At 35.0% G+C, this 11,841-nt stretch overlaps 1 protein-coding gene across 1 annotated transcript; it reads left to right on the top strand.

Moving 5' to 3' along the window:
• The first annotated feature begins 488 nt into the window (after nt 1-488).
• LOC140444249 (uncharacterized) lies at nt 489-965 on the top strand. Its single transcript, XM_072535994.1, has one exon. It carries the CDS (start codon nt 489-491, stop codon nt 963-965), a length of 477 nt encoding a protein of 158 aa, XP_072392095.1.
• Nucleotides 966-11,841: the final 10,876 nt, after the last annotated feature.

Genomic DNA, 11,841 nt, shown 5'->3' with positions numbered 1-11,841 from the left:
AGAAACAGAGCCCTTCGAGCAAAGTTCTCTAGGGAGCTACCCTACACGGGTAAAACCATGAGTTGACACTACTATCACAACTGACTTGAGATCCGAAAATGTCCCATATTTAAAGATAAATTAACTTTTATATGAAACTTTTTCATTTCTCAACCAATTAAATTTAATTATAAGTTCCAGAAGGAAGGGCGATGAACATCGAAGTGCGTGATTGGTGGCACTTGATGACAATACCACGTAAGTACTCAACTAAAATAGGAGCAACGAAAAGAGTTCCACCTGATGCGGAAAATGTTAAAGCGGTTGTAAATGCGGTAAAAAATGAAGGAAACTACAAAGCATCCGCTAGGCAAGTTCGGAATAAATGTCATGAGATTGAAGAGGTTGTGCAGAAAAAACATGATATCTCTCCCAGGCTACATGATGCGCCAGGCTTTTTCACTTGACCAGGAAAAAAACTTGGTATGTTTTCGAAAGATATGTCCAAGATGTATTACGGTCCTACTGTGGTGCAATTGCGCAAATTGGCATACTCCCATGCTGCAGCAAATAGGATATCATATCCCCCTGCCTGGAATAAAACAAGGCAAGCTGGCCGCGACTGGTACCGAGGTTTTCTTGATAGAAACCCTAAGCTGTCAATAAGGACACCAGAAGCCACAAGCTTGGCACGAAGCTCAGCTTTTAATCGTCACACAGTTGGTACATTCTTTAATCAAGTAACAAATGTTTATACACGGTACCAGTTTCCTCCTGAACGTATATGGAATATTGACGAAACTGGCCTCACTACAGTACACAAACCTGCTAAAATAATTGCTGTGAAAGGGTCGAAGCAGGTGAGCAAAATTACATCTGCAGAACGAGGCGAACTGGTTACGGTGTGTGCTGAAATCAATTCTGCAGAGAGTCACATGCCTCCTTACATAATATTTCTCAGAAAAACTGGCAGGACAGGTTTCTAAGCCATTCACCTCCTGGCAGCAATGCAACAACATATTCCAGTAGATGGATGACTTGCTCTGGTTTTCTGAAGTTTTTGGAACACTTTGTTCGTTTCTCTCAGCCAAGCCTAGATCGGAAACATTTAATTGTTATGGACAACCATGAGAGCCACCGCTCATTGGAGGCTGTAAATTATGCGAGAGACAACGGCATCCTATTTCTTACAATTCCGCCGCACAACTCTCATAAGTTGCAGCCATTGGACCGTGCCGTTTTTGGTCCACTAACGACTTACTACTCCCAGGCAGCTTCCAATGTTATGCTTAATTTCCTGGAAGAACTATTACCATTTACGACATTGCAGAACTGCTTGGAGATGCGTTCCCCCGAGTCATGGCTCCTTCAAATATCATAAGAGGGTTCAAAGTATCTGGAATATGGTCGATGAATCCAAACATATTTACTGACGACGAATTCATGACCAGTGCTGTCACGGACCGTCCAGACTCAACTTTGATTCAGGAATCAGTTCTGGATCCAATACAGCCAACGCCTAGTGCTAGTACATCGATTTCTATAGAACCAACGTTGTCTGGGGCCCTAAAACCTTGGACTCCAACATCGGATATAGTGTCTGTGAAACATTTTTCTCCACAAGACATCATGCCCTATCCCAAGGCAGCAACTCGTGCCCAATCTTCTCGAGGTAGAAAACGGGGGCGCTCTCGTATCCTAATTGATACCCCTGAAAAAGCGGAAATTGAAGAACTTGCTCTTAAGAAAGCCGCAATCAATAAGAAAAGAGTAGAAAAGCTTCCAACACTTAGAAACACTGAACTTTTCGATTCGACTGATGAAGAGGAGGATGATCTTCCCAGCCTTCCAGATAGCAGCGGTGGCTCTGATTTCCTTTTAGATGATGAGCTTATTGATGACACGGATCCTGAGCCAGACGACTACGTTTTAGTCAAATTGTGTACTAAAAAAACAATGAAGTTTTATGTTGGAAAAGTTTTGTGCCTGAAAGAAAATACATTGGAAGTTAAATTCTTAAGGCGGAAGGGACTAGAAGGAAGCTGTTTCACTTTTCCAACAGTTGACGACGTCAGCGAAGTGTACAGGACAGACGTACAAAAGCTGCCGCAGCCGTCCGTCAGCAGAACGGTCAGGACTGCTGACATTATAAAATTTGACCATAGATTTGATGCTAATGTTTTCTAAATAATTGTTCTTTTTTGAGTCTTTTGGTATCTTGTAAAACACTAGTGTTTTACAAGAACTGATCTACCTTATTTGTTCTACAAGAAAGAGATTATAGGTGAACACCCAGTGGAAGGAGATAACCACATTATGAACCTGTTTAATGAAATTAAAAAAATAAATGATATGGTCTGAAATAATCTTTAAATTCTGAAACATTGATCAACCATCCCACCTCTTCCCTACTATTTATTCTATCACTAGACGAGATAATAAAAAGGCTGTCAAACGCAGGAACTATAAACAAGAATGCAGTAAAAATAATAGGATATGCGGGCGATATAACCATAGTAGCAACAGATAAAAACTCGTTAAAGAAAACCTTCCAAGAAATAGAAAACGAAGCCAAATTGAGAGGACTGGAAATAAATGAAAATAAAACAAAATACATGATCGTAAGCAAGAAAAAGAAGACACAAATGACAGAAATGACAATAGATACTCACAGTTTCGAAGGTTTTGAAACATTTAAATATTTGGGAGTACTAGGCAACAAAAGAAATGAAAGTGTAGATATGAAAAGAAGAATTCAAGCGGAAATACAGCGTTTTATAGAAATAAAAAAATGCTTATTAGAGATAAGAAGATAAGCCGAAATATAAAAATAAAAATGTATAAGACGACCATAAGACCAATAGTAGAATATGCAGCAGAAACATTTACATTAACAGCAAGAAAAAAAAAGCAATTGAAAGTTTTTGAGAGGAAGATTATCAGAAAAATACTGCGACTAAAGAGATAAAATGAAGAGGATGCAAGACAATGGATAAATCACGAAATACAAGAATAAATGGGTCAAGAGAACCAAAAAATTAGATGTTATGTACACATAATGAGAAAAGAGAAGAGCAATTCGTTAAGAGTTGTAACGAAATGGATACCACCAGGTAAAAGAACCAGAAGCAGACCTAAACTGAAATGGAGACAACAAGTGAAAGAAGACTTAAGGAGTTTGCAAATTAGAAATATAGAAAGGATAATTAAAGAGAGAGAAGAATGGAGAAAAGTAGTGAAAACAGCGAAGTCACATCAAAATCTGTAAAACTAAACCCAGATTGGGATGATCCCCCATACAAAGAGGATCTTCAAGTGAAAACAGCTTCAGCTTCTTCGAGAGCGTAAATCTTGTATAGATACATAGTTTCTTTGGCAATACAAAAGCTGACAACTATCGAGAAATTATTCAAGAACTAATTTCTGCTTATGAAGCCCTGGGATACAATGTGTCACTCAAAATTCATTTATTCGCACTTAAATTTTTCCTGAAAATCCTGGTGTCGTATCAGATGAGTATCATAGTAAAAGGTATCAAATGTTGAATTATATCTACATACTTTTGAACCATTGTTTTAGTATTTATGCAAAATTATTTAATTCACTTTGTGGGAAATAATTATGTTTTTAATTTTTGAATTTTTAATGAAACTATCTATCTATCGTGCTGTCAGACATTAGAAAATACGTTAGAGTAAGTTATATAATGAAGACGTTAGCAACATTTACCATTTTAACACTTCCACGACATTAATATCATATATTTGTCTGCTTATATTATTATTAGTTTGATAAACTGCCTGTTTATGAAAATGAACCGAGTTTCTTGCAATAAAGATTTAGTACCATCATTTTTATCGATATAACTCCAAATTCGGACTATACCTTCTAAAATATAATTAATCGGATTTTCATAAATAAAGACTAACATGCCGAACTAAATAATAGGCTGACAGGAGTACAAAAAGTGAAAAACTAACAACAAGAAAGTTAAATGATTAGATTCAAGAGGGAGTGGCACGCAAAAGTTGAGGAGGAAGAGAATAATCGACTGAGGTATATGTTAGCACGCTGTGATTTGACGGCTCACATGATCGATTCGGTTTTCGGTTTAACAATTTCAGAAACATTTTAAAGTTTTATAAATCTAAGTTCAAATAGACAAAAAGAGAAAGCAGAATTTATTAGTTAATTATTCTAAATTAAGAGCTTTTTATCTACACTGATAGACAAAAATCAAGGAGCTTGAATTTTTCTAATTATTTACAAATAAACTAATTACAAAATAAAATAAAATCATAATTAATTGCAATATATTTCAAAAAACTAAATATTAAATTATTCTTTATTAGAACATTAATCAAACTTCTTCTTAAGGTGCCGTGCAGTTCTGCGTAGGCGTCCACCGTACATCGTCTTGTCAGGTGAGATGTTAAATAGTCAGGATTAAATAATTCTGTTTTTAGCAGCATTGCGAAGCATTTCATATCTGTGGATTCCTGTCCATTGTCGAATATTGCGCAGTCATGACATTTTTTTACGTCCCAGACCTCTCCTACCCTCTATCTTCCCTTTGAGTATCAGTTGCTGAAAAGTATATCTTTCTCCTCGTAATATGTGTCCCAAGTATGCAGCCTTCTTAGTTTTTACATAACTAAAAAGTTCCTCATCCTGTAAGCCCGCTCTTCTGAGTACTTCCTCATTTCTGACCCTGTCCGTCCATGATATTCTAAGCATTCGACGCAGGCACCACATTTCAAACACTTCAAGTTTGTTAATTGAACTGGCCTTTAACGTCCATGCTTCCATTCCGTACAAGAGAACAGGCCACACGTAACACTTAAGCATCTTGTATCGGAGGTTGAAGTCCAATTTGCGATCAGTCAGAAACTTATGAAGCCTCAAAAAAGCATTTCTGGCTTGTTCAACTCTGCTCTTTATTTCATTCTCGGGGTCCCAACCCTCGTTCAGCAAACAACCCAAGTATTTAAATTGCCTGACCTGTTCGATTTCTTCTCCAGAGACATATATCTTTGTGTTGGGGTAATCATTTCTACTTATAATCATTGTTTTTGTCTTCTTGATATTTATTTTCAAACCCCGAGCTTCACTTGCAAGAGTTAGATCATTTAAAAGGCATTGAAGATCTTCGATGTTATCTGCCACTATGACTGTATCATCGGCATACCTGATGTTATTAATAAATATGCCGTTAACTTTAATACCCTTATTAGAATCTGCCACTGCTTCTGCGAAGGCTTTTTCTACGTATAAATTGAACAGCATTGAAGACAGTATACAACCTTGCCTTACTCCTTTTTTATAATGGAGAAATCTTCTGTTTCGTTAAAATTTTGAAGACGTACTGTTGCTGCCTGGTTCCAATACAGATTGGCGATAATTCTTATATCCTTGTCATCCAATCCCAACTCTTATCGTAGATATTTTATCATTAATTCGTGTTTTACATTATCGAATGCTTTTTCATAGTCGATGAAACAGACAAAAACATCCTTTCTTTGATCTAAACAATTCTGTATTAATGTTTGCATACTAAAGATTGCTTCTCTCGTGCCAAGTCCATTTTTGAAACCAAACTGACTCCATCCACTGACCTCTTCACATTTCTTAAACAATCTAGTGTGCAGTATTCTCACGAGAAGTTTTAAAAAGTGACTCATTAGGCTTATTAGTCGGTGGTCCTTGCAGAAGTTCGCACGTGGTGTTTTTGGTAGGGCGATAAATGTAGAGCGAAGCCAATCTTTTGGAAACTGGCCCGTATCGTAAATGTCATTAAAGAGCTTGACAATAATGTCTAGGTTTTCTACATTAAGTAACTTGATTGTTTCTGCGTACATATCATCTAGTCCTAGGGTTTTGTTACTTTTTAAAAGTTATTATTCAAACTGCCAACATTAAAGTGGATAACTGGTTGATAGAGGCAATATTAATAGATAGAAGAATGAACTAAGGAAGTTATTATATACTGGTATATACTCTAAACATATTTTCGAAAAAGCACTGACAGAATATGAGCAATGAGCAAAAAATCAGGCCCTAGTGCACACATTTTTTTTTCGTAAATATTTTTTTATAACGTCTATAAACACGTATAGGCAATCTTTGTTGGAAAAAATATGTCTCCTTGACAATATTATTTTTTTTGTTGGTGGATAACGGGTATGCACCATGGACAAAACTGATAAATGTTTACTGTTGGGCCATGGTGGACAAGCGGTATCCACCAATGATTACAGACTATTCGAGTGAGTGACAACGCTGCAATCACGTGCAGAAGAGCTGTTTGGTCTTGAGAATGCGTTTCATTAGTTTCTATTTAACTTTCAGGTGTGAAGTGTAAAAGTGTTGATGATGTCTTATGAAAAAAAATAGAAGCGGCTCCATAAAATTGTAACGAAAATATTTTGCCTACCATAGGGTAAGATTATAAGGGGTAGAAGATTGGGGATAAAAATTACTGCGGGCGAATATAGGGCAAGCAAAACCAATCGAAACTTATGTGGACGGCACTCAGGGGTTAATTGGAGAGCTGGGTCGTGTATAAGTTGAATAACAAGGGGTCAGATTGGGGCAAGTACCAGAAAATGAAACAAAGGGATACTTACATAAGTCTCCTGGACAAATGGTGGCAAATAGGGATAACAAGAAAAAGACTTCTAGCTATTTGAAAGAAGGACGCCGCTTCGAAGAATCCTAAACTTGCTGGATTTAGGAAAAATATCCCTAAAATAAAAAACACATCAAAGGGTTAGGAGATTATTCTAAAATAAAGCAAACAAAATAGTTCAGGGCAATGAAATAAACATTTATTTCTGTCTCAAACAAACAGTTACATATACAGAAAAGCAGAAGTAATTATTAGGTTATTTATAACTGTGGCAGAAATAGATTATCAAAATTAAAGATATCTTTTTAAAATGAAAATCCCATAAAGGTTAACCTTTTCTACAAACAAACAAAAAATAAAAAATGTCACAACAAATTAAAGGCTAGCTGTCATAATATGTCAAGATTTAATTTTGATGACAAAGAACAATTAGATTGACAGCATAACGCATCGAGTTTGAATCTATGGAGAAGCTATGAGCATATTAACGTGTGTATTAAAAACGGCGTAGGTAGGCGTGGCTAACGGTGATACCAATATGGCGGTGGGATCATGGCCGGACTCAATAATAATAAAACTACTATAAAAATATGACTAGTTATTCAGAAGATTTAATCATAATCTACAAAGTGCAATACATTTTTAATAAAATATGATTTATTTATCCCGCGGTAAACACTAAAAACACGATATATTATACATAAAGATAAATTAATACAGTCAAATACTATTAATTTATTCTCTGAAGTACGGGCCATTACTTTGTTTACATATTTGTATACTAACCTGTAGAACGTTATTCCTGAAGATTTTTTATTAACATTGCTTCTGCCACTGCAACTACGTTGAAAACAAGAAACCATTGTTATGCACTATCACAATATATTATTACAGTTTCTATAAAAGTATTATAAAACTAAAAATATTCGAAAAACATCAAACGTAAATAAGCATATACGATCTGTCAAAAGTGTCAAAACAATATGGCCGAAGTGAGGTCATTTTTAGTCACGTGATGCCCTCTCCATAGATTCTAACTCGATGGTATAACGACACCCTAAGATTTTACAATATTTTATTATTAAAATTTAACTTGTTATAAAAGCAATTAATACTTTAGCAAAAAAATGTCTGTCTTTACTTTAAAATGTAATTACTTAAAAAGTTACCTGAATTTTACGGTTTAACTTTAAATTTCTAAACCATAACTGGAAATATAACTGGAGTTGAATTCTCTGCCACACGATCAAATACAAACGGCTATACAAAAAGGACTGCTTCAAATGGACTAGAAAGACGACTAGAGACAAATAAAAATGAGGTTGGAAGAATTCACCGGCACATTGGACACACCCTATTCGCAGCTTTAGATATTTTCAATACTCTGGTACACGACACAAATATCTCATTCTCTTATCAAAATCGTGGTTACTCTTTCCTAATCTGCCATATTACAGAGAGTAAATTTCCACTAAATTTCTACAAATTCGCCGGTTTTTGACCAGTTTCACTACAGCGTCTGCATTATTTCGTAACCCTTCTCAACCTGACTCGAATTCCCCTCGGCCGATCTTTCTGTCTCCACCGGTCGGCTGCTATCCCCCTTTTTTACCTAAAAACTCGTTCTCGCAACCAAAACATTTCTTGACCAACCAAAACGTTCTTGACAGGGTAACTGACAACAACTTGAGTTGTTATCAACAGGTCCTCGAAGACACTTTGTCTCAAGACCATGTAACCGATGTAGAGCCATACGTTGCCATGTTACCAATTCGAACGGTAACTTCAACATCCTAATTTATAATAACATATAATGTAACATATCTATAAATTAATAACATTTAAAGGGTTTTCACCCATATATTTAAGTGGCTTATAGCATGTATACTTTGTTACACTGATGATGGAATTTACATTCCGAAAACGTTCTGTAATGTATTTGTGATATAGCCCGTTTGGGTATTTTATTATATACCTTTTACTAAGTTCAATATTGTTCTTTAAAGTTTGTTAAGAGATACTCTACATTTCTCTAGCTAAATATTTTTGATAAAAATTCAAAGTGCTAGGATTGGATAATCATTTAGTATAAATAACTAGTTTCTGTGTAGAATTGCAATATTACTTTTATAATAAGTTTTGCAATGCCAGCTGAAGATCCAAATATTTTTTTGACACAAATGGATCATTTTTATAATTCAATAAAGTAATTTTTCACATGAAACGTAAAAATATGCAAAGAACTTATTAAAATTTTAAAAAATTATAAAAAACTAAAGAAGACGTGGAATAAAGTCCAGTTGTCTGAAAATGACCAGTATGTGCTTATATTTCTATAATTATTTTAGTTGCGGAAAATATTCTGCACTGCGACTTGGAACACAATCATTTAATCGACCTTCATGAACTAAGCCATCAAGTCATCTTCAACTCCTGCAAGATGAAAGCTCAAGAGGACTTACCGGAGAGGCAAATCAAGAATCATTCACCAAAAGATTGCAACTTCTTCTTTCAAAGAACCCCTGACAACAAGGGATATCTCTTGTATTTGGCGGAAAATGAGCAACGATCGTTTGCCTTTTATGCCACATGTATCAAAGATAATGGGGAAGAGCATTAAACAATCCAACAGATAAATCTAAATACGGACCTCGATAAATTTTTTGTGTTACATAAATATTAGCAACAAAATATTGTTATTTTTGGCATTCTTGAGAATATACGGTACTTGGTAACAGCAGAGGCATATTACATGGATGGTATAATTTAATATGCTCAAAAAAATTTTTTCAATTATTTACCATCCATGATGATGAGTTTACCTATCTGCGGTGATGAGTTTACCTATCAACAAAGGATGCAGGTGATCAGTTTACTATATCTCGGAGGGTCTAATAATTTTATGGGGGACTATATTATAGTGATGAGTTCGTACATGTCCGCAGAAAAATATACCATACATTCCCAAAGTGCTGCGTAAACAAATATTAAGGATATGAATAAATAAAATAAAACTACTACTACTACTACTTGTCGGTTTATAACGTTCTCCGCCGTTTTCCGACTTCCAATCGCCACTTAGACCGGTTGTTCCATAGATCTTCTTCTATGGCCCTCTCTCTCAGTTCTTTATTTATTCCTTCGCTCCAACTTTTTCTCGGTCTACCTCGTTTTCTCTTTCCTTCTGGTTGCCACTTTAGTATTTCTTTTGGCATTCGTTGTTCGTCCATTCTTTGTAAGTGTCCGAACCAGATAAGTTGTTTTGTTGTTAGGTCATCTGTGATTGTTCGTTTGATTCCCATTATTTCTCTAATGCGTTCGTTGGTAATCCTTTCTCTTCTAGATCTTCCTGCGGCTCTTCTCCAAAAATCCATTTCCGTCGCTTTCAGCGTTGACAGTGTTCTTTCTTTCAGTGGCCATACCTCACAGCTGTATAAAGTGATACTTTTTACTATAGTCTAAAATAAAACTTGGGGTGCATTTATACCTCCCTGGGTATTTGAGGAAAGTTTTTGACCTAGGTTTTATGAATGTATTGTCAATACCTCCATTATAACTGATACATGAACTCTTATTCTAGTTGTCAATGTACCATCATTCCCTAATTTTGTTTTGAATAGCGCCTCAGTTCTATACTTTATTTAAAATGTATAATATGTATTTGAATTTTCATTATGAATGAGACAAATAAAATTCGGAGAATTATTAAAAGATTTTTTTGTATTATCAAATACCAAAACAAAACAAGTTTCGAAGTAACAAATTGAAATTGTGGTTCATTTTCAATAAAGATAGTAAATATAATAAAAATGCCACAGTCACAGGAAAATACCTTCTCAAACCATACAAATTCATTAATTTTTTTAATAATTTTTAATTTGAAAACTTAAGTTAAGTTAAAAAGTAAAATACCAAGAACATAAAATCTTGCAAATACTATTTGTTCGAGCTACATATTCATGATATACAAAAAGAGTAATGCACTGTCATTGGATATTGTTTCAACCATACCGGGATCGTCCATCTATATCTTTCACCTCAAAGAGTCTACCGCCGTCGCAACTAGAGTGGGCGCCCCATATTTATGGAGGCTCGCGTCTAATTATGCTTTGGAGGTTTCAGGTTCAGTTACATTAAGAGCACGACGGCTTCTTATTTAACTTCCGTTTTATAAAGGTTGGCCGATGACGGGATGATAAAAGTTATGATTATTAAATATGTTCTGAAGGATATCGTTCTTTACTGAATCAAAAAATAAAGCTTATAATAGAATTAGGAAAACGTTAAATCTGACTGCTTTTTTAAGTTTGGCATCATGTCCCGTATAGTATGACACATCTAGCTTCAAGATAACTACCATGTTTTAGTCAGTATTCGATTTTGATTAAAACACTATTATTGTTTGCAACCGAAATTTTGTTATTTACCTAGACAAACTTGTGTTAGCTGGTAAGTACTATATACTGCAATTCTCTTTCTACTCTATATTTTCTGTTATTGTAAGAATATAGGGTATGTCCTGTCCGAAATTGCATAACGCAGCGTTTCTTAACTGTGTTCCGTGGAACCCCAAGGTTCCGTGGGGATAATTCAGGTGTTCCGCTACGAGCTACGAGCTTTTTTAATAACATTCAAGGAAGTATATAACATACAAAAAGTAATAAAAATTTAACTACACAACTAAATTCCACTTACTATTTTGGATATTCTCATTCGGTGCAAATGCGATAGTCTGACGTCGCGAATTGTACGGCGCCATCAGTACCAAACTTAATTTAACCCTCCAGGGCAAACAAGTAAATTTATTTATTGTCCACGAAAAAATTTTTGTTTCTAGAAAAAAATTGACTTTTGGACAATATGTATGCGCTCCAACGAGTTCGATTGTTTCCCAACAATAAAAGGCTTTTTTGAAGAAGAAGGGGTTGAAATGTTGGAGGCATTTATTGAAGAAATTATTCAACATCTCAAAGTATTGAGTGAAGCTTTTGATAAGTATTTTCCAAAAAAAACAGTAGATTAAATATCAAACTAAATTGTGGATAAAAAACCCATTTATTTTTAATGCACGACCTTTCACCATGTCAACGGGAGAATAGGAAACTTTTATTGAAATGACATCTAATTCATCATTGCAAAATTAATTTAAATTAATGCCATTGACAGATTTCTGGTGCAGTATTAAAGATGAATATCCTCAATTGTCGCAAAAGCAATGTTGGTGCTTGTACCAT

Source organism: Diabrotica undecimpunctata, chromosome 6 (assembly GCF_040954645.1).
Source record: "Diabrotica undecimpunctata isolate CICGRU chromosome 6, icDiaUnde3, whole genome shotgun sequence".
NCBI lineage: Eukaryota > Metazoa > Arthropoda > Insecta > Coleoptera > Chrysomelidae > Diabrotica > Diabrotica undecimpunctata.
This window is presented reverse-complemented; position numbering and strand designations above follow the sequence as displayed.

What these genes read in the sequence shown, in the direction of transcription:
- LOC140444249 (XM_072535994.1), top strand. Translation starts at nt 489, where the DNA reads ATGTATTACGGTCCTACTGTGGTGCAATTGCGCAAATTGGCATACTCC.